General features: G+C 54.3%; 7 protein-coding genes across 7 annotated transcripts; 3 read left to right on the top strand and 4 right to left on the bottom strand.

The window, feature by feature from the left end:
* Positions 1-107: 107 nt before the first annotated feature.
* Positions 108-1,169, top strand: PG985_004486 (uncharacterized protein; the record flags this gene model as incomplete). Its single annotated transcript, XM_066824255.1, has 3 exons — positions 108-218; positions 282-411; positions 475-1,169. The coding sequence occupies 3 exons, from the start codon at positions 108-110 to the stop codon at positions 1,167-1,169; spliced, it is 936 nt and encodes a 311-aa protein (XP_066687415.1).
* A 1,284-nt stretch (positions 1,170-2,453) lies between these two features.
* On the bottom strand, positions 2,454-4,408 carry PG985_004485 (uncharacterized protein; the record flags this gene model as incomplete). Its single annotated transcript, XM_066824254.1, has 8 exons — positions 2,454-2,576; positions 2,648-3,141; positions 3,191-3,260; positions 3,329-3,607; positions 3,676-4,131; positions 4,192-4,231; positions 4,291-4,324; positions 4,384-4,408. The coding sequence occupies 8 exons, from the start codon at positions 4,406-4,408 to the stop codon at positions 2,454-2,456; spliced, it is 1,521 nt and encodes a 506-aa protein (XP_066687414.1).
* A 1,066-nt stretch (positions 4,409-5,474) lies between these two features.
* On the top strand, positions 5,475-7,704 carry PG985_004484 (laccase TilA; the record flags this gene model as incomplete). The annotated part of the gene is made up of 8 exons (XM_066824253.1): positions 5,475-5,580; positions 5,633-5,759; positions 5,822-5,879; positions 5,941-6,042; positions 6,119-6,666; positions 6,735-6,846; positions 6,905-7,513; positions 7,585-7,704. The coding sequence occupies 8 exons, from the start codon at positions 5,475-5,477 to the stop codon at positions 7,702-7,704; spliced, it is 1,782 nt and encodes a 593-aa protein (XP_066687413.1).
* Positions 7,705-9,092: 1,388 nt separating this feature from the next.
* PG985_004483 (geranylgeranyl diphosphate synthase) lies at positions 9,093-10,320 on the top strand (the record flags this gene model as incomplete). The annotated part of the gene is made up of 3 exons (XM_066824252.1): positions 9,093-9,392; positions 9,460-9,812; positions 9,879-10,320. Coding segments are annotated over 3 exons (1,095 nt in total), but the record flags the coding sequence as incomplete, so codon positions are not given.
* Positions 10,321-10,707: 387 nt separating this feature from the next.
* PG985_004482 (uncharacterized protein) lies at positions 10,708-13,616 on the bottom strand (the record flags this gene model as incomplete). Its single annotated transcript, XM_066824251.1, has 2 exons — positions 10,708-11,202; positions 11,265-13,616. 2 exons carry the CDS (start codon positions 13,614-13,616, stop codon positions 10,708-10,710), a joined length of 2,847 nt encoding a protein of 948 aa, XP_066687411.1.
* Positions 13,617-17,446: 3,830 nt separating this feature from the next.
* On the bottom strand, positions 17,447-18,382 carry PG985_004481 (uncharacterized protein; the record flags this gene model as incomplete). Its single annotated transcript, XM_066824250.1, has 1 exon — positions 17,447-18,382. One exon carries the CDS (start codon positions 18,380-18,382, stop codon positions 17,447-17,449), a length of 936 nt encoding a protein of 311 aa, XP_066687410.1.
* A 913-nt stretch (positions 18,383-19,295) lies between these two features.
* On the bottom strand, positions 19,296-20,720 carry PG985_004480 (cell division protein kinase; the record flags this gene model as incomplete). Its single annotated transcript, XM_066824249.1, has 4 exons — positions 19,296-19,328; positions 19,381-20,370; positions 20,477-20,573; positions 20,650-20,720. 4 exons carry the CDS (start codon positions 20,718-20,720, stop codon positions 19,296-19,298), a joined length of 1,191 nt encoding a protein of 396 aa, XP_066687409.1.
* Between the last annotated feature and the right edge of the window lie 11 nt (positions 20,721-20,731).

The raw sequence follows: 20,731 nt of genomic DNA, 5'->3' as shown, positions 1-20,731 counted from the left end.
TATGCTAAGCAGTACAACCGAGACCACACTGATGTTCTATCGGGACACGAACAACGAGTCGCTAATACATCACTTATCCTGAGAAAGGAGGTTCAAGCACGGCCGCCATGATTCCCACTTACATCCCGGTACAGAAGATCGAGGCTAAGAATGGCATAACGTACGCCTACAGAAGACTTGGACCCGCGGAGGGCATAGCGCTGGTGATGCATATGCACGTGAGTATTTACTGAGACTTGATAATTGTATTGTTCTCATGTTAACCTATGAGATGGTTGAAGGTACGGGCTTCTATGGGGTATTGGGACCCTGTCTTCGTGCGCCCCCTGGCGCTTAAACGTCCCGTCATCATGTTTGACCCTCCTGCAGTTGGGCAGAGCAGCGGCAACACACAGCGAGTTCCATCTGATAGTAGGTCAATTCAGCCTGCCGCTACATCCTCACCACCAATGCAAAACTAATTTCTGTATACAGTAACGGATATGGGCGATGACCTCAACGAGTTCCTAGATGCCCTGGACCTCGACCTCATAGATCTCCTGGGGTTCTCCATGGGTAGTATGGCCTCCCAGATGGCGACCCTCGCGAAGCCGGAGCGAGTGAGACGTCTGGTCCTCATCGGCGCCGACCCCTCGGGCCCTACCCCTGTCGACCACTTCTGGCCCCGTACCGACCCGGACCTGGACCGGTTCCTTACCCTCCAGAAAAGCGCGAGCGAGGCCGAATGGCAGCACGCCTACACCCTCGTCTTCTTCCGCAACGACGCGCAGGGCGAAGCGGCGGCCGACGCCTACTTCCAGCGCCTGCGCGAGAGCGAGTACAACGAGCACGCGTCCGAGGGCCGCCTCCCGACCTTCCAGGGCGTCGAGGGCTTCATGGTCCAGCTGCGCGCCATCAAGCACTGGTGCGCCCCCAAGGACAAGCACCTGCACTCGTTTTACCGCATGCACGAGCTCGGCATGCCGACCCTGGTCATGACGGGCGACGACGATTACGTGGTGCCTACGCCCCGCAGCTACGAGCTGCTGCACGCGCTGCCCAATTGCCAGCTCGTTATCTGGCCGCGCGCGGGGCATGCGTCGATTTGGCAGTATGCGGAGTCCTACGCGGCACGGGTCAATGAGTTCCTCGATTGTGACCCAGAGAACTACGCGGAGCCGCGGCTGTAGACAGGGAAACTCACGACGCGTGCATTTCATTTGGCTTTTCTGTATCCAGCTCGGATCAAATTCCTATCTACAGGCAGGCCAGCGCGGCATCGCGGAAGTGTCAAAGAGGTTACGGCGAAACCCCACCCGAACAGGGGCAATTACCCCTGATTTTGTCTCCAACCATTCAGTCACTAGGTAGTATCAGCAATGAATGCAAACCACAGTCATTATCGTCGCCCTCCACGGACCCCAATCGTCGATGGACCTGGCCCAGGCCCATGAGGCGATCGTCCCCGCTGTAAATGCTTAAATGCCCTTGGCAACTGGCTTTGCTGAAGGTAGGAGAGCTAAACTTACCCAGTCAGTGTAATCGAGTGCGTTAGAGTCAGACAAGTTTGGTCCCATTCGGGCAGGGCTGCCACGTGGCGTGTGACGTAACATGCCGGAGAATTCCGACTGAGTGGTCCGCGGCACCTTTACACGTTGTTCCCACGTTCTTTCAAGGTCTAGAAGGCCTAGGCTTGAAGCATTTCAAGGCGCCCGGCTTTCATATGGTAAGTTGTAGTATGCTTAATATGACTAAGTGTCCGCGGAGATTCGCTTTTCTCCTTGATCTGCACGAAGGCGTGGCATGTGAAGCTGCACAGCGAGTACGGTATATTCTTTATTTCCATGGGCGTAGGCTGCTTTGCCCCTGTTCGTGATGGATCATCGATGGGATTTCCCGCTGATATGTGTTTCGCTACGGGACCCGAGTTGGGATTATGGACATCGACAAAAGTGTGCTGACGTTGCCTTGTCCATGACTCCATGCTGAAATAGCCTTTCGTTCGTCCACACATGGAGACGGACCGGTAAAAGCTTGGCACGGTCCCTCGACTAGATAACTTCCAGAACAGGCAATACCCGGACTATCATCCGCGCGCCTGGGAATTAGACGGTGGAAACCTAGTCTCAGCTACTTCTCTGGCGTGATTTTACCATTGCAAACTAATGGGACGGCGGCAAATCCCGAGGTGCGGACGCGAGAGCGGGAGGAACCGATCAATCCTACGGTTCTAGACCCATCGGGCCATCACATGTTGATAGTTGTGGGTTTGCCGATCGCGGCAGTTATTTCCCAAGTTCATATTGCAATGAGAAGCAGAACATGGCTCAAGTCAGATCGAAAGACAACTTTGAATGAAAGCGTTTTGGATAAGAAGTACATTCTTATTGCTATCTTCTTCGACAGAATAGAGAACAGATGGAAATTCAACTCGTAATGCCAAAGACCAAGCTTTTCTGACGTCTTATACCCCTTTATCCAAACACTCCGTCATTCGTTGGCGTAAACTCGACATGAGGGAGCATCTTGGCGTGATCGGGCACCTCGTCGCGCATGCTCGAGTCCATGCCTTCGAGCAAAGGCGCGGCCATGCCCATCTAGATACCCAGGTGGTCAGGATTAGGCACTCCTGTAGGTAATGGGGTATACCAGCATTGAATGAACTTACACCGTAGTACTTGAACTTATTAGAGTGTATCATGGTGGCCCCTCGCACCAGGATTTGCCATCGGAGCACCGCCCAGCCCAGCGGTGGCACGTCGTGGACCAGCTGCTTGGCCGGCGTCTTCACGTTGAGACGGACGCCGGCTTCGAGGGCGTCCTCGACCGTGTCCCACTTCCAAGTGGCGTTCTCTTGCGCGCCTAGTAGGTACATGGGATCGCCGTGCTTGTAGAGGGGCATCGTATCATTGGAAGTGTTCTGCACGATGATGTCGACGGTGGTGCCCCAGGGTAGGTCGCCGACGACGGGGTCCTCCACGTCCGTCACGTTCTTGCGGAAGAGGTGGGGTGACATCTGGGCACGGTACAGCTGGTATGGCTTCTTGTTGAGGTACCACTCCGTGATATGTTTTTCGTACTTGGACGGCACTGATCCGATTTCAAAGTGCAGCGTCTTGTTGGATGCTGGAGGGGCCGATGGGGGGTATGGACTGAGAGAATCTACCGAGGTGGTATTGCAGGAAGCGTGCATGGAGCCGTCGGGGCACACGCAGGGTGCTAGTCCACCACGAGGTGGGGGGGATGGTCATGGGGGCTCCATGAAGAGGGTAGCGCAAGGCCTGGGTCTCGTCAGTTCGCGTACACATACTCAGGGGTCATAGGATAAGGGGCAGGGGGCGGAACAGACTGGGTATCTCAGGATAGAAAACCCTTGTAGATTCTGCTTCGTGCTGGTCGACACCAGACGCATGGCGTAGTCGGCGCCCTCTTGGTCCAGTTTTACCAGAATGGTGTAGCGGACTCCGTTGCTAATGTAGATAACGTCGACCAGCTGGGGCTCGACGAATCCTCCGTCGTTGGCAAGAATCCACATCTGGTGGTTGTCGATGCTGAATCGGACGGCGTGCTCAAAGCCAATGTTCAAGACGTTGAGCATGATCCACGGTCGGCCGTGAGTTTCAATCACCTATGCAAGGGTTAGACCAAGATTCAAATTGGAAAGAAAAAAAAAGAAAACGATTTAGATAAATGCACCTCGTAGTCAGCATCGGTCGGGCTGCATGGTATGCCATTGTTTCCAGCCTCGATGGCGCACCCGGACTCATCGAGTTCCAGGCCGTTCAAGGTGGGATAGTCGGGGTGCCGGCAATGTCGCCGCCCTTTAGAATTGACCAGGATGGAGTCGTAGCAGTTGAGGTTGGTGCCCTCGCCCTTGAGCTCGAGAATGCGCCAACCGACATCGCGCCGATAGTAGTTCCAGATCAGCATGTGTTGGATGTTGCGCTCCGCCTCGTGGATTAATGCCAGTTCCGTGGGAGAAGAGGTTATGTGGTGGTATGGCCTAGGGCGAGAAGGGGACGGGGCAATGTAGGCCACCCCATGAGCACCGTCAATGATGCCCACGCCCGTGTGGTCTGCATACCAGTTCAGGCCCCAGCGGCCGGTGGTGTCGTACCGGGATGTGAAGTTGCCCCGCTGAAACAGTCCGTACTATCATACTGTTAATACGCCAGATCAATCAATTTTTATCAAGGGGTGCTAATCACGAACCTGGTTCAAGCCGCCCGTGCCGTCATTCCAGAATCCAAATCTATCGAGCAAATAAACATCAGCTCTTGTGTGACGGTTGGATTGCCGCCCGCATCTTACCTTCGGTGGTCCATGCCTGACCAGTGAATCGACACTTGGGAAAACAGATCGTTGTGGACATTCAACTCCACCACATCACCTTCCTCGGCGTACAGGGTCGGACATGGCGACTCCCCATTGCAAACAAGTATCCCTCGCCAAAAACCCCCATCTACTCCCAATCGGTTAGCAATGTTCATGTGCACCTTCAGCATAGTATTGCTCGGTAGAACTGACCTAAATTCATCCAGCGGGCCCCCACCGTCACGTTGTACCGCCGAACCACCTGGTCGGCCTTCAGTTCGTTGGAAGTGCTGTATCCCAAGTTGAACCTCACCCCGGATCCGATTTGCCAATGGTTTGTAACGCATATAGTCAAGATCCATAGGCTGCTAATGAGCGCAGGAATCAGCCAACGAGGCCGACGGCTGTTGGAAACTACAAGAGACGATCGCGGGTAGATGGGACTCAACAGTCGCTCCCCGCTGCTCTCGTATTTGATAGGCAAAGACATACTGAAGATATTCTTCATGGAGAGCCAAGGATGAAGAACGACAGGACAGTAGCGGGAGGTTCGTTTAGGGGCCTACATACTCTTGCTCAGTATCCATTGGTGCAATAACTCGCCACCGTGATACGTTCGAATACAGAATGATCTCCCGAGCCCAGATGATCTTGACCTCAAAAAGAGATATCAGAAGCTGGGTCGACGGGTCCAGGTCCCGTTCCCCCGCCGGAGATGGTTCGGTCGTCTGAACCTACGGGGTCCGGGGGAGGACGATTCAGGTGCAATCCTCCATTGTCACCCCCTCTCACCACTAGCCTGCTACTACCTGCGCGTTCTCAGATCGATTGCGTTAGTATCACCTGTTCTGGAAAAATTACACGCACGTAACCTCCCCTCTAGCTTTACAGTTTTCGTCATTGGGATTTGGTGCGATCTGGTCCCTTGGACAGGGGAGATTGGCGTCCTTCCCACTGTTGTCGGCTCAGTCGAGGTCTAGAACACTCTATGATACATGAGAGCCATGGCACCCCCTACTCAGTGGCATCACGTGAGTTTCCCAAGGTAGATGAAGTGGGACATCTAGGTTCTGTATGTCTGATGCAGGCGCTATCAATGGATATGCTGGAAACAACTTGAAGGCCTCCAGAGTCAACATCCATACGCCTGGAGTTTCTGACAGAACTCGCTAGTTGCCATCATGAGGTCCGAAAAACTCCATCTGGCGTCACTTTCTGCGTGGTTGGCGCTGGTTCAAGGGGTACGGCGATACCACCTCAACCTGACGTACGAATGGGACAAGCAGGGTACGCCTACTCAGTCCTCCGAGATGGTCTCTTATTCTAACCCTCCAGACAGATGGCCACGGCCGCCCGACGTTCCTAATCAACAACGACACGCCGGGGCCTCTCCTCACTGTCAACGAGGATGAGACTCTAGAGGTGGTTGTCGAGAACCAGATGGCCATCGAGACGACAATTCATTGGTAAAACCTCCACCTCTCTTGTGCCCATTCCCAAACCGCCCAGGCTCTAACCGCAAATTCAGGCACGGCATATACCAAATCAACGAGCCGTGGAACGACGGCGTACCCGGGGTCACCCAGGTTTGATACCCAAGCCGCGTACTCTAATCCGCAAAATACCCAACTGACTGGCCACTGGTAGTGGACGACCGCGCCAAGGGGCACGTACACCTATCGTATGACACCTACAGGCCAATATGGGAGTTACTTTTACCACGGGCATTTCGGACCTGCATTCTCAGACGTTGGTGTTCTTCTCTTGGCTTCGGCAGATCTCCTAGAAACGACAGTTGAAGCAAGCAAGCTGACATTCAGACCAGGGGCAACGCGGTCCACTCTGGATCATACCCGCAGACTGGCGTCCCAGACCCTACGATCTCGTCTCCAACAAAGAGTCAGATTTGCAGGCCATGCGCGCGGCGGAGAGGAACCCGCGTCACATCATCATTGCGGACTGGAACGACCAGCCGATGGACATGTATCTGATCCGCTTCCGCGACACCGGTTACATCCCCGTCTGCGCCAACAGCCTCACCCTGAACGGGAGAGGCGGGACCCGATGCGAGTCGGCCCAGGACATAGAGGCGGCCGGTGGGCCTGGCCGGAATGAGCGCGGCTGCGAGTATCGCATTCCCGGCCATCAGTACACCAACCCCGAGTACTGTACTGAGACTCACCCAGAGCTCGAGGTGGTGCAAGCCGCGCCGGGCGAGGAGTGGCTGTATATCAACTTTATTAACTCGGGGGCCCATCATGCCTTGGCCATCAGCATAGATGAGCACGAATTCTGGGTCGTGGGTTCTGATGGCGAGTTTGTCCATCCGCAGAAGGTGGTTCGGACACACATCAACCTGGGCGAGCGGACGAGGTACTCCCTCCCTACCACAGTGCTGATAACTAAGTGGAGTAGCTATTTGCTGATGACAATGGTTACAGTATTCTGGTCCATCTTGATAAGCCGGCGGGCGACTATGCTATTCGGCTACATTCACTACGCTTCGAGCAGGTGATTCAGGGAGCGGGTATTCTGCGGTACCCGACTACCAAGGTACGCGAAACCACGAGCAAGTGATGAGCTTCCTGCAAGTCTGATGATGTGCACATAGGATCTATCAACGACATCGAACAGGACCGTCCCCAGCACCAGACCATGGCTGCACCTCAACGGCAGCGTCGTCGACCCCACCAGCAAAGTCATGGACGAATCCAAGCTCGCCCCCTTCCCGCCCCGCCCGCCGCCACCCAAGGCCGATTTCACCCTCAAGTTCCTAGTCAACAAGACGGGCCCCTCGACCTGGGTCCTGAACGCGGCCCCGCACGAGTTCTTCCGGCAGAACGTGCCGCCCATCCTGTGGAACGAAGGCTCGCGCGGCAAGACGTCGTGGGGCGACGCCCACGGCTTCCTCCGCAACGGGTCCGTCGTCGACCTCATCATCGAGAACGGTGCCGAGGTCGACTCCAACCACCCCTTCCACAAGCACAACCACAAGGTCTGGGTCATCGGCCAGGGGCAAGGGGGGTTCCCTTGGAAGAGCGTGGACGAGGCGCTCGAGAAGGGGGGCGATGAAGTGGCTGGGTACTTTCATTTGGACAACCCGCCTTACCGCGATGGGTTCACGCTCTACGCGGGCGAGGGCAGATTCGTCGTTATTCGCTATCATATCACTTTTCCGGCCGTCAGCATGCTGCATTGTCACATGATTCATCATTTCGCGGTAAGTTGACACGTCCCCCACCACGCTTCATTCTGCACTCTATTTACATTGCTAATGGGGGATATGAACAGAGTGGGCAGCAAGTCATCCTGCTGGAAGGCATGGAGGTCATGCCGCCAGTCCCGCAGGAGCTGAAGGATATGCCTCATGTGGAGTTTGACATGCCGGCGCGCTACGGACCGCTGGACTAGAATGGAAACGTTTTTAATCTATGAATGTTCTACGGATTTGCTCTATACATCTTCTACAGTCTTCTTATACGAGAACAATGCAATATCGCAGTTCAGCATCCAATGAGGGAGAGACTTCCAGATTCAGGGGTAATAATTTGCCCAAACTACCACCAACGTATGTGAAGTAAATGGTCACGTTCCACGTCTCACCCAAAGCATTTGGCTCAGCTCGAAGTTATGTTAAATCACCTGCCAATTCCCAATCGCGAATGTACCTAATTTCGTCCTTATTTTTGCGCGTACTGACTCTCTTCATCTGCTGCCAATGTTTCTTTCTGCCAAGCGGGGCCCGTTTATTGCCTTGTTCCAGTTAAGCTGAATTGACTGCCCAGGCAGCCCATCTGCGGGACCGTTGATTCGAAAATGCTTGGCCTGCAAGCTCGGGGGCCCTAGCGCGGCCGTTGGCGACCCCCCAGAAAAGCTTGACCAAAGTCATCCCTTTTCACCCCCTGACTCGTCTCTGTTTTGCCATGCGCCATCTGAACTTTCAGCGGGTGGTGAGCGAGTCAAAGTCCAGGCGTACGGGCGATCAAGGCAGCCGCAGGTACCACAATCCCCCACCCATGATGGGTTTCTCGCGCATCGGGGTCCGTATTCGTAAGAGACTTCGAGGTTGAGCGCTTCTGGAGCGATCGGGTTTGTCAGGCTACTAGCTCAAGGGTCGCGGTGATATGCTACCCTGGAAATGGGACTTCAGCCGGCAGAACTGGCGAAAACTAGCGGCAAGTTTATATTACTCGCGACCGACTGCCGGCCTGGTCGTTGTCGTCCATCCGGGGGTCTCGAACATTCGGGGGCCAGAGATACCCTCAGACCCACGCACATGGTTCTGGTCCAGCTAGGTTGACATAAACACGGCCCCGGAAAGTTTCTGTCGCCTCATTGCAGCCCAAAAACTCAAACCAACAACGTACCTTTCCTCTCACGTTCTTGAGCCAGTTCATCAGATCTTCTGAAGACAAGCTTCATTGGAAATAGCATATGGACGCCCGGTACAAGCCCGGTATCATCGGCTTCTTTGACCCGGGGCGAGGTAATCGATGGCGCCGGAATCCTAGTCATGGACGTTTCTACGACGGCAGATGCCATCAATGCGTACGTAATACAAAGTCGCAACATCCATTCCGCGTGTGCCGCTGCCGTGCGAGCGAGACGGAAGATGGCGGGCGCGCTGCGAGTGGCCTCAGAGCCATTGACGGATGCCGCGGCTACAACTAGATACCAATGACCCCCGTTCATACTGGGCCCAAGTAGCCGTTGAGCCAGCCAAGCGTCTCAAGGGTTTATGCAATTGCTGATATTATTCCCGGATACTAACCTTATTGCCGACGATACCTCTACGAAAGATGGAATACCGATATTCCGAGGTCGTCGACCCCTCTAGCTACGACGCAGAGGGCCTGGGTGGCGGCATCGACGTCCGTCGGAGCCGGTTTATGGAGCTCGAGGATCGAGGGGCCATCCGGGCCCATCAGGACTGGGCCCGGCTCGTCGGGCCTTGCAAGGGGTACTGCGGCGGTCTGGGGCCCGACTACAGCTTCATCTCGGTCGTGATGCCCGAGTGCATGCCCGAGCGGATGGAGGTGGTAGCCTATGCCAACGAGTTTGCCTTCATGTATGACGGTAAGCCGACATTGTGCCCCCATGTCCGCTAGGGGACTGCTTATTGATGAATTCAGACATTGTTGAGTGCGTGGGGTGTGACGTGGTAAGTGCATGGATTTTGCCCCTTTTCGTCTTTGCTTCTCAGGGTGGTTGAAGATAGCTGATGCCAACTCATCTCAGGGGCAAGCCGAGAACAACGAGATCATGAACGGATTCCTAGAGGCCGCACAACAACGGCCCGGATCCGTCACCCCCCAGCCGGCCGACGAGAAGGCCGCCGGGAAGAAGCGCATCCAGTCCCTCATCTTCAGCGAGATGCTGTCCATCGACCCCGACTGCGCCAAGACCACCATGAAGGCCTGGGCGCGCTTCATCGAGGTCGGATCGGCGCGGGAGCATGGGGTCCAGTTCACGAGCATGGCCGAGTACATTCCTTACCGCATCAAGGACGTCGGCGAGATGTGAGGAAAACCATCCCCCCCCTAAGCCGGATTTGCATAACCCCCTAACTAACTTCAGCTGAATAGGTACTGGTACGGCGTAGTAACCTTCGGCATGGGCCTCCGCATCCCCGACCACGAGCTCGCACGCTGCCAGGTCCTGGTCGCGCCGGCCTGGATCGCCGTCGGCCTGCAGAACGACCTCTGGTCGTGGCCGAAGGAGGTCGCAGCCGCCAAGGCGCAGGGCCAGGACCACGTCGTCAACTCCATCTGGGTGCTGATGCAGGAGCACCACATCAGCATCGACGAGGCGAAGCAGATCTGCCGCCAGCTCATCAAGAACCACGTGGCCAAGTACCTGGACACGGTCGGCACCCACGAGGAGGACCCGTCCCTGTCCGAGGATCTTCGCCGGTACCTCGTCGCCATCAAGTACAGCATCTTGGGCCACCTTGTGTGGAGCCTCCACTGCCCGAGATATAACCCGGAGGCCAGTTTCAACAAGAGGCAGCGCTCGTGGATGTGCGATGGTGTGCCATCGTTGAGTTGCCCGCCCGCGCTGGCTACTAGGCAGGGGGACTCTGGATATATTGGGGATAGTTTCGTCCTTTCCGTCTAGGCGTTGACGCGATAGAAAACCCTTGTAATTATCAAGTCCGATTTACTGCCTAATGTTGGTTGGACAAAAGGCGTAGCAATCATGGACATGCCATGTGCTTCCTCTCAGCGCCGGTGCAATATCAATATTATTGTTAAACCCACTACACACCAAGTAACAATGGATCATAAGTAGCTTAAAACAAAATTACATTGGTAAAGACAGCATGTAAAAGCACACCACAAGCTTCAGGTCGATAACAAAATGCCCACTGAATGTTGCTTGTCCTGGACCCGCAGTCCACCGAGTATCTAGTCATTATCGCATGACCAAGTCCATCTTAGTCAGCCCCCATTGTCTCATCCAACGCGCAACCCAGTCCGCGTTGACCGCCCCGGTCGACCGTAGCGTCTCGCTCGCGCCCTCCGCCTTCGAGGTCTCCAGCCGCACCTGGCTGTTCCCCTCCGATATCCTCTCGTAAAAGTCGGTCAGTTTGATCGCCGGGTTCTTGTCCACATCCTGCAGAAACTCGCGACTATTTTCCTCGAGGTGTTTTAACCACGTCGCAAAAGCCACCTTGGGTAGAGCGACTTGGCCGCGCACGTACTCGACCAGGGTGGCCCACGACGTGGTGTTTGGGTTAGACACGTGATACACGGGCAACGGCGCGTCAGCCGGGCCCGGGGATTTCTCGAGGGAATCGAGTATTTCGAGAAGTATAGGGGCGACCTTGTCGACGGGTAGCCAGTCGACACAGTCGCGGCCCGGGAACTCTTTGGGCAGGAGACCAAGGTATACAGATGAGTTGATCAGCTATAATATTGTTAGCCTACTTCTACATCCCAGGATTGGGATGAATGAAGACATTTACGTACCGCTGGTATGTACTCGTGTCGATTCCAGAGGCCCTCGGGCCTAACTATCGGCCCGGCCACCGCCCCAATGCGACAGTTTGCCGCCCGAAGACCGGAATATGCGACCGCCCGCTCGAGGATCTGTTCCGATACCAACTTGGCCTGACCATACCCCATAGTGGCCGCGGCCATGTTTCGGACAGGGGCCTCCGGTACTGGGCCTGGCTCCGACCACGCCGCAACCGCCGAGATGCTGGAAACGAAGAATAGGAGGGCGTCATGTCTCGTTACGAGACACAGGTCTACCAGGTTGCGCACGCCGCGGATGTGCGGCTCGAAGCACGCAACGGGCCAGTGAAAGTTGACGGGCCACTGATTATGGATGACGTGTGTCGTCTCGGTCTGTAGCCGCTGGTATACGGCCGGGTAGAGCCCCAGGAGAGGCGCAGACAGGTCGGCTTCCAAGAACGTTACACGGCTTTCGTCCCAGTCGGACGTCAGACCTCGGCCTCCCGAAGCGCGGCGTTGGCGGTCGGCGCTGTCGGATCCGCGGTTCAGACAGACGATGCCCGCCACTCGGGGACTGTGGTACAGAGCATCAAGAAGATACGAGCCCAGTGAGCCAGTGCTACCTGTTAGCACGATGCGCATGTTCACTTCTCGGGCTGATTTGGTGCCATCAGCAGCCATCCTGGTCTCTTTCCGCACTTGTCGAGGCAGGGCAGCCGTGTATAACCGTAACAGGGAAGTCATTTTATCTAGCGTGTCTGTGGAGTCGGGGCGATCGCCTTCGTCTGACTCTTTACCGACCAAGAAAGTTGCAAGAAGGCGGAGAGTAGGATGTCGGTAGATTGCGGAGGGGGATATGCCCCCTATCTCGCGCGCCAACTTCATGACATGCAGGGAGTCGACCCCGGCCTTGAAAAGGTCATCGTCTGCCTCTACCTCCTTTCCTGCAACCTCAATCAACTGTCTCCGGAGCCAGTCAATAGACTCACAAACAGAGGTGAAAATGTGATGGTTGGAAACATCTCTTTTCTCGATTGCAGTGTAGGCAGCAATGATGTCATCTTTGTAAAGATTGTAGGTTAGTTGCCGTTGAATCTTCCCTTGCCCAAGAGAGTGGATGGGCCGGGCAGGGTCTGCGAAGAGGATGTGGTGGTGGTCGAGCTGGGCATGCGCCGGCGCGTACGCATTGGCCTCGTCAATGAAGTGACCAAGTTCTTGGATCAGGGTATGCCTCTCCGTCTCATCTGCCGGCGGGCCTTGGCTGTCGGACAGCTCCAGCAGAGCCAGCGGCTGAAAACGCCTATGGCCCACGACCATTGCCGCTTTCTCCATCGGGCTGCTGGTCAGAGCTGCTTCCATGAGCACCGGCACCACCTTCTCGCCATTGCTGAACACAATGACGTGGTCTTTCCGACCCCGATACCGCCATAGAAATGGCTTGGTCGGATGGCGGTCGTATAAATCGTTCATCGGCCACTCTTCCAGCTCCGGGTATGCATAAAACACCCCTTGAAACGGCTCAAGGCTGCGGTCCCGCACGATGATGAGCTCGTGCAAACCTTCCACGTGCTCGCGCATCTGGATGCCGGAATGCGTGGGGTGCCAGTAAAAGTACTGCCAGTCCGCCATCGAGGGACAGAGACGCGGTAAGCAGGCCGTCTCCGTGGCGCCGATGTTACTGATGACACGAGAGTACTTGGAAATCTGGTTACCGGCAGCTCGCGATAGAGGAGCTCCGCTCGACACGACATAATGGAGATGCCTCATATGAACCAGCATCTTTGGCTGGGCGCATAGATCTTCGTATAATGACGGTGCGCCCATCGACCCTTCTACGTCAGCATATCGGTGGATTTCGTCGACGTAGTCGGCGTTGGGGATCACGTGGGCCGCGCCGAAAACCAGCGTAACCCCCAAGGAGAGGGTCCAGATCAGGGCGGCGTTAAGCCCGCTGGTGTGGAACATGGGCAGGGATGTGTAGACGCGCCGCGCCGTCTGGTAAATTTCGGGCGGGGGTACGAACCCGTCGACGGCCGGGATGGTGCGCCAGGCTTCGTAGGTGCTCAGCATGGCGTTCTTCCAGACCACGGGCTTGGGAAGACCCGTCGAGCCCGTCGTGTGTAGAACGACGCACGGGTCATGTCGCGCCTCCTCGAAGGTCTTCGTGTTTGGGTACGATTCGACGAATGGCTCCTCCAAGAACCATTCAAGCTCCGGGGCGGTGAGCGTTCGCATCGGCCGTTTGGCTAGAAGAGGCTGCACCTGGGCTGACACGGCGCTGGCGACCAGGAAGACGCCGCATTGGCTCTTTTCCAACACATTCAAGTGACCTTCCAGGTTGTTCCGAGGTGACGAGAATACCATCTATCGCTAGATAATAAATAAGGGAACATTTCAACCTCCTGCGCGAGAGACTGAGAGGGAGAGGGAGAAAGAGAGAAGATGGAGATGCATACTTTGTATCCGACTTTGATCGCTGCCAACATCAATATTAGGTACCGCAAATCATCTGAAAACCGTCAGTTGTGGTGCTTTCAACATGCCCATTGTCGCGTCGCCCTTACTTGGGCCGTAGTAGCCCACCGACTCAAAATTCTTGGGCTCCCCCAGCGTTTCGAAGAAATACCAGCCGGCCCGGTTGATAGAATTGGCGAAACAGCGTGCCGATATGTCAACCAACTCATCTCGTGGGTTCGATGTCCGGTAATACGAGAAGAGAACGTATTCTGGGATGACTTTTGCCAGTTCATCGGGTCTCGTATGCGCCAGACGAAAGCAAGAGGCATTCTCGCGCTGGAACACCGGGTGTATTTCTGGATACCACAACGTCAGCTCCGTCATTGTATGTCGCTAAGGCTGTCTCTCCAGTGGTGTCAAAGAAAGTGCATTTGGAATGAACACGAAAACTTCATAACACTGCTCGCCTGTGTGTTCGTCAATAGCCAAAAGCGTCATTCTGACAGATGCGATTGCCAAACGGCCAAAGGGATCTGAACATCAAGGTAGGTGCGAGAATTCGGTGCATTTACTATCCATACGGGCCTGGTCGGGCACGCAAACCCGGGGAATGGTCAGTTATGAGCGGCGAAACTTGATTCGGGGCCAAGGCATGCGAATCTTGAGCCCCAATACCATAAAGGAAGGTTTCATGTAACGTTAGAAGTTCAAGCCCGTTGGAGCTTAATCCCTTGGTTTAGAGTTCATCTGAGGTATGGACTGGTTTGCATGCGAAACGGTTTGGAAAGTGCGTGCCAGCGAATGGTCACTGGCTGAGGACAACGAGGGACCAGATACGTCTGCGTCGATATGATTTCTAAAAATATCGAGCGCCGGTTTGTGTGCTTGATCTGCCTTGTGTACATTTCGGTCTATCATTCCGGTGTCAAGGCCTTTGGAAAGATGATCCCAGTTTTGGGATGTTGAGGCTCCCCTGTACACTTCAATCGATGGAACATCACATGGGTAAGCCAGATCGCATCTGTCAAGTAGCGTGATTAGCTTTTGCTCAGACTGGAGTTCAGCTGAGAAAGGATGTCTTCTTCTTGGCCGACGTACCACACTGCCCGTCTGATATTTCCAAACCAGGATCGATGTTTTCTTTTTTCGCCTCCTACGTATTGGCATTTTGTGCGCGAGCAACTGATCCCTTTTGCGCTGTATGCTGTAGCAACTTGGGCGTGGCTATTTGATGGTATGATGTAGTATTAGGCTCTGCGGATGCATCTCAGCGGACCACAGCCCTGTGCACCTTTCATGGGCATCGGACGAGGGCAACTTCACCATCAGCATTTGCCCCTTGAGTCTCCAAATACGACGCACAGCGCCACGCCCGATGGCATGACGACACATCAAGGACCCAAGCGATAGACATGAGTCAAAGACGGTGGTATTCTCAGCTGTCCTCGACTGAAACAACCGTTAGTAGTCTCGACATGTCGGCTCGGGGACAGCAAGACGGCTACGACACCTTCACACACTGGTGATGGGGCAGTCACAGTATGCGCCACATGAGGAGCCCCAACATCGATTGCTTCCCCTATCCACCGGGAGGCCGGCTCATGCCGCTTCGGCAGGAGACGGCTGAAATGGAAGAGCGGTGTTGCAGAACTCCCTGGCACCAAGTTAGCAATTTTGGACCTTCGACAACTAGCTTACCTAGTGGCGATGGAGGCTTGGGGTCGGACTTTTGATAAGGTCTATCATTTCTTCGCCTCATTCTTCAAGGACACTGCTCAAAGGAGTACGGAGTATTTCTATAGAAGAGAAACATGGTGGTTTACTGGATTTGAGTTGGGAATAAAGACGTGATGGATGCCGTCGGCTAGTAAAGCGAGTGCCCCTGAAATGACGGGCACGGGATGCATTCATCTTAAATGCAGCGCAATGATCCTTGTAAGACACCGGCTATTCCATCAAGGCCACATGTTGACATCGAGTTGAGGTTGAATTGGCAAGGAGATTGGTTTCCTCCCAAAATAAAAGGGTCTCAATGGCAACTAGGCTGTCATGGTTAGATTGAAGCACTGCATCAGTTATATCTTATAATTATTATGTATACGCCCTCTGCCCAACCAATTGCCATTTGACCCCCTATTTCCACAACGGTATATGCGCAAGAGTTGATAACATCATGATGATATACCAAGGTAGCATTTGAGGGCATGCATTGGCTTAGAACATTGACCGTCTGCACGCTCCCGTTCTCCTTAATCAGGTGCTCGATTCTGATAAGTTTTGATGTTCCCGCGATATATCTCCTGGTTTCCCTGACATTATGCAATGCTTACTGGATATATGTACGCGAAGCCCAGACCGACTTGACGTGTTTGCACGGCAACTATGAAGATTATGGTAGACTGATAATTGTACTTATGCAGTGTTCCAGATATACAGTCTACTTGTGCCATGTTCTGTGAGACCGGTATGGGTTTTGATGGGTTTACCGTACCTGGGAATGAACCGCTGCAGCAATCATGCGAGGTGCTCAAAGTCAACAGCCAAATATGTATTCGAAGCCTCCTTTCCTCTTGGAGTGTTGAATGCGGAGACACTCGAGCACCAACGCCAGTAAAAGACGGAATGTTGTCGTGACAAACATGCATCGATCGAAAATGGCCGGCGTTTGTCGGTTTTGGTGAAGTAGAAACCCGGAATGTGGATGATTGTGTGCTACCGCACGACCATGTTAGGCTTGCAGGATTCTGTGCACGTCGCTGACTTTATTCTACAGCGACCCATCCAAGCAGGTCTTGCGACTAGTCGCAGGGTTCAATCTGGGCGTTTGCCTCAAATTCGTATCTCATTACGTACAGGTATCGAAGAGCAGGCAGAGAAAGATGTATTATACCAAAGGGTGGAGGAATGTAGATTGACATGAGATGCAGTATTGTCAGCAATTCTTGCACCAGGCAGCATGGTTCAAATTGAAACAATTTGGCCCCGTACTGAAGACAATAGCCACCGGATAGAGTAATTCCTTGGTCACTGGTTGCTTAGCAGTCGGGCTGGTAGCATCGTTCCGAAACGGAGCAGTGTCCAGACAAGATGGCGGATTCCTTCATTATTTACCAACACACGAAGCCAAGTCTGCCCGTTTTTGAACCAGGAGAGCAAGGCAGGAAAAAGGCAAAACTCTTGCAAAAGAATAGCTTGAGTTGGAGTACCCGGGACTCGAACTCGGAGCGCCTTCCTTTGCCAGGTGGAAGACATGTTAGCCCATTACACCAGAACCCCTTCGAGATGTTGTTGGCCCGAAACGACGGTGAGATAGCTTTTGTTGCTCTGGCATGAGCAGTAGTGGCATTGTAGCCTGTCAGTGGCAGAGGTGGCAGAGGTGGCTTGACCAGTAATGATGTATTGTGGTTTCTGTGTGTGAAGGTACGATGTAAAAGGGGGAAGGAAGGCGCGATGCGAATGCCTCGATGACGCGTGGGGTTTTGGAAGAACCCACGTGCTGGAAGGCTTTCGAGCAAACACTCCAATTTGCACAACCGTAGTGCGTAGGTAGGTATGCATTTTGCCTACGTACGCTCCTCGATAACCTCGGCCGAATCATGCGCATCTCTTAGATAACCTATTTGTTGTAAAGGAACCAGTTCTGTTCAGTCCATGCTTTTATGTCTCACAGACCCGAGGAGAGACGGGAACTGAGGCCATGTGCTCGGAAAAGGTCGTCATTGAATCACTCACAGCAACTACTGGATAGCCTCAAACAGGCAGCCATAATCATAGTTGTCCACGTGTTCAGACTCCAAAGTTGTGCCAGTCAGTCTGCCCCCACGCTTTTGCAATGCCTTTTCCCTTCTGGTCAGGCCTCCCCTTTTCACTGGAGGACGAGGGTCGAAAAAGAAGTATGGCGTTGTTCCCTCAAAACACGCCTTCCAAATCATCAGCAGAAGCACCAGGGCCATCATGGCGTCGATCACGGCGTTTTGTATGATGCTACGTCCTTCGTTATGGACGCCCAGGCCATTGATATACCTCTTGAGTGCTAGCCCGAATTTCGGCCTCGTACTAGGAAACTGCCTCCGAAGGTCGATCTTTTCGATGGCTAGTTCCCGAGTGTCAACCCAGCCATCCAGGAAGTTCAATACTACGGGCCACTGAGACAGCAATGTGTACATGTCCATACTGAGCTGGAAGCCAACCAAAACCATGAACTTCTTCTTGTTCTTCATCTTCCACTCGAACAGCGAGTCCACAAGCTGCATCTGTACCTCAGACGCGTCTACGGTAGTATTGATGGCATAGTTGCAACGCCCTCCAGGGTTGAGCTGCGGATCGTGCGGACCGTTCTTAATGCTGATGCATCTCATTTGACAGCCTTCTAGCCTGTTCTTCAGACGCCTGATAGACCCCAACAACGGGGGAAAGTTTGCGGTCGTGGGCAGACCGGGTAGATAGGCAAGTCCGATTTGCGTGGGCGCCTCACCATCTGGTTGTCCCTCTGTATCGAACCCGACAAAGCCACAGTCGTCGGCATGCTGCATCAGCAATGCACCGCACCACAGCTTGTTCCGGATAAACTGCTTGGATATAGTAGGTTTGGAATATTGTGATGACCCTATACGCGAGTCCTTCCTAAATGGCCAATCCAACACGTCGACATTTGGTGGAGGCTGGATATCCATTTTGGTGTCTAGTCTGGTGTTGAAGATGGATGTTGTACTAAGGCAATTGTGGGTGTTGTAAATGTCAGAATATTTCTAGGACTGGTGGTGAGTTGGCGATGATATGTGGAGTCAATCGTGACCGGATAGATTGTGATTAAGTAGGCTTGGGACTCTTTCTTGCGCAAAGGAAGACTGGCAGCGACAAGCGAGAGAGTTGGGAACAAATGGTGCGAGGAAGGGATCGGGTAATGCTTCTGTTGAGAGTTATATAAACTGAGATGCTCAATAATTGTATGGCAACGGAGATACATAAGAGGTAGGTGGGTATGTGATATGAGAAATGAAATACGGGTGGATTGCACAGTATTAACCCATGAAAGCAGAACCTTAATGAACATACTCAATGATTCAATGATAAACCGGAGGCCCCATGAAGAAACTTGACGGCAAATCAGCATAGTCCTTTTCAAACAAATAAATGGGCTTAACAATAATCTGAGAACTCTTCTTCCAAATAGCTTCACCACTTTTGTGCGCCTGGAATACACCATAGCTGTAGGCCGTTACGAAATATCCCATTGGAGCTAGCAGCCAAACCATCCCATCACCAATGACCATCCTGGGGCTAGATACTCGTATGAACGTCGACGTCTTGATATTACTCTATCTGATTTTACTGCAGTTGTACCGCTGCCCGTCTAGCACCAGCGCGGCTTGTCGTTCTCGACGCCATAACAATCTCGCAGGCTCTTGGGCCACACAATGCGCAAGTTTTTGCAGACCAACCTACACTTGAGATAAGCCAGGGATAGATTGAAGTTACAGTCGTTAGCCCGGGTAGAGATCGAGCGTGACGTGTGCTTTACCTAAGCCCAGTTGGGGAGATGGCCAAAAGATGCATGGGAGAAACAACAGCACGAATTTGCCTCAATCAAGTGCACTTTGAACTGAGGAATTCTATGGCCTGTAATCCTAGTTAGTCACCAGCCGAATCAGTTGCTGGGGGTAAAACTTACGTCCGAGGCACTGGCTCTGCCACTGTCGTACTTGACCAGCGCAGAGACCAGATCGCGCCATGGAGGCTCGACGTCGGGCAGGATCTCCGGCCACTCGCGGACATCAAAGGCGCGGTACATCTCGAACGGGGGCGTCCTGAAGTGCGCGGCCTCGGGCCAGGACTCGCGCGTCGGGCTGCCAATGGTCTGGAAGATGCTGAGGATGAGGCCGAGCTGGTTGCCGTCCTCGTGCGCGGCGCGGGACTCGAACAGGGAACGCGGCGGGTGGCGGCAGCACTCGGCCAACATGGCGCCCGCACCCCACATGTCGACCAGGGGTCCGTAGGACTTGTCGCCGAAGAGCACCTCGGGCGCCCGGTACGGTCCCGTTCCGATGTCCAGGATCTTGCCGTCGGCCGGTTCCGTGACGAGGGACAGCTTCGGGTGCCAGGCGGTGCCGAAATCGGACAGGTACGCGGGTCCGTCGGGCGACTCAAGCAGGACGGCGGAGGGCTTGATGTCGCGGTGGATGATGCCCTGCGCGTGCAGATCCTGGAGGGCGCCAAAGAGGTCCCCAAAGATCCGCCGCGTCTGCGCTCGGGTCACGGGTTCGCGGCGGGCCAGCAGCGACTCGAGCGTCAGCGGCATGTAGGGGAAGACCAGCACGAACCGCTGCTCCTGGTCTCGGAAAGTCTCGAGCAGCGGGATGGTGTGAGACGCCTTGCTGCTGCCGCTGCTCAGCGCCGCGAGGATCTTGGCCTCGCGGAAAGGGTCGTGCGGCGCGATGTCTCTCGTCTCGGTGATTACCTTGAGCGCTCGGGCCTGTGCCCTGTACACCTCGGCCGTCACGCCGCCTGCCACATGATGGCAATCGTGGTACGATCCGATGGTAATGCCCGGCGATGATGGGGCATCGTCATCTTGCTTGTCGCCCAAGTTTGGATGAAATGGAGGTGAGGCTGGAGGCTGCTGCGGATCCAAAGGGGCAGAGCAGACTGCATTGTAATCTTCCTGTTTGGTATTAGTCTATGAAACGCGACTCCAGTAACACCTGGTCTCGCAAAAGCTAAGGGTCCAAACGGTCGAGAGTCTGGCGGCGCGCCCTCAATCTACTTACAAGCGAGGACGAGGATTTATAGGCTTCGTTTTCCTTCGAGAAGGCTTCCTTCTGAGCCGATGTATTTGCAGGGTCTGACGCCTGAATCGCGGCTTTTCTACGGTGCGGGGGTGGGTGAGCTCTCTCCTGCGGCATGATGCCATGCTAGGCTAGTCTTCAAGATCAAGGCTTACAGCTTCTGAATGTTCTCATAGCGATCCAACGAAGACACGGCACTGCGCCAGTCGTGCTCGGACGACGACATGGCCAAGATTT

The sequence above is a fragment of the Apiospora marii genome, assembly GCF_038362585.1.
Source record: "Apiospora marii strain CBS 49790 chromosome Unknown utg000003l_segment0_segment0, whole genome shotgun sequence".
Classification (NCBI taxonomy): domain Eukaryota; kingdom Fungi; phylum Ascomycota; class Sordariomycetes; order Amphisphaeriales; family Apiosporaceae; genus Apiospora; species Apiospora marii.
Note: the sequence above shows the minus strand (reverse complement) of the source record. Positions and strands in the feature narration are given on the sequence as shown.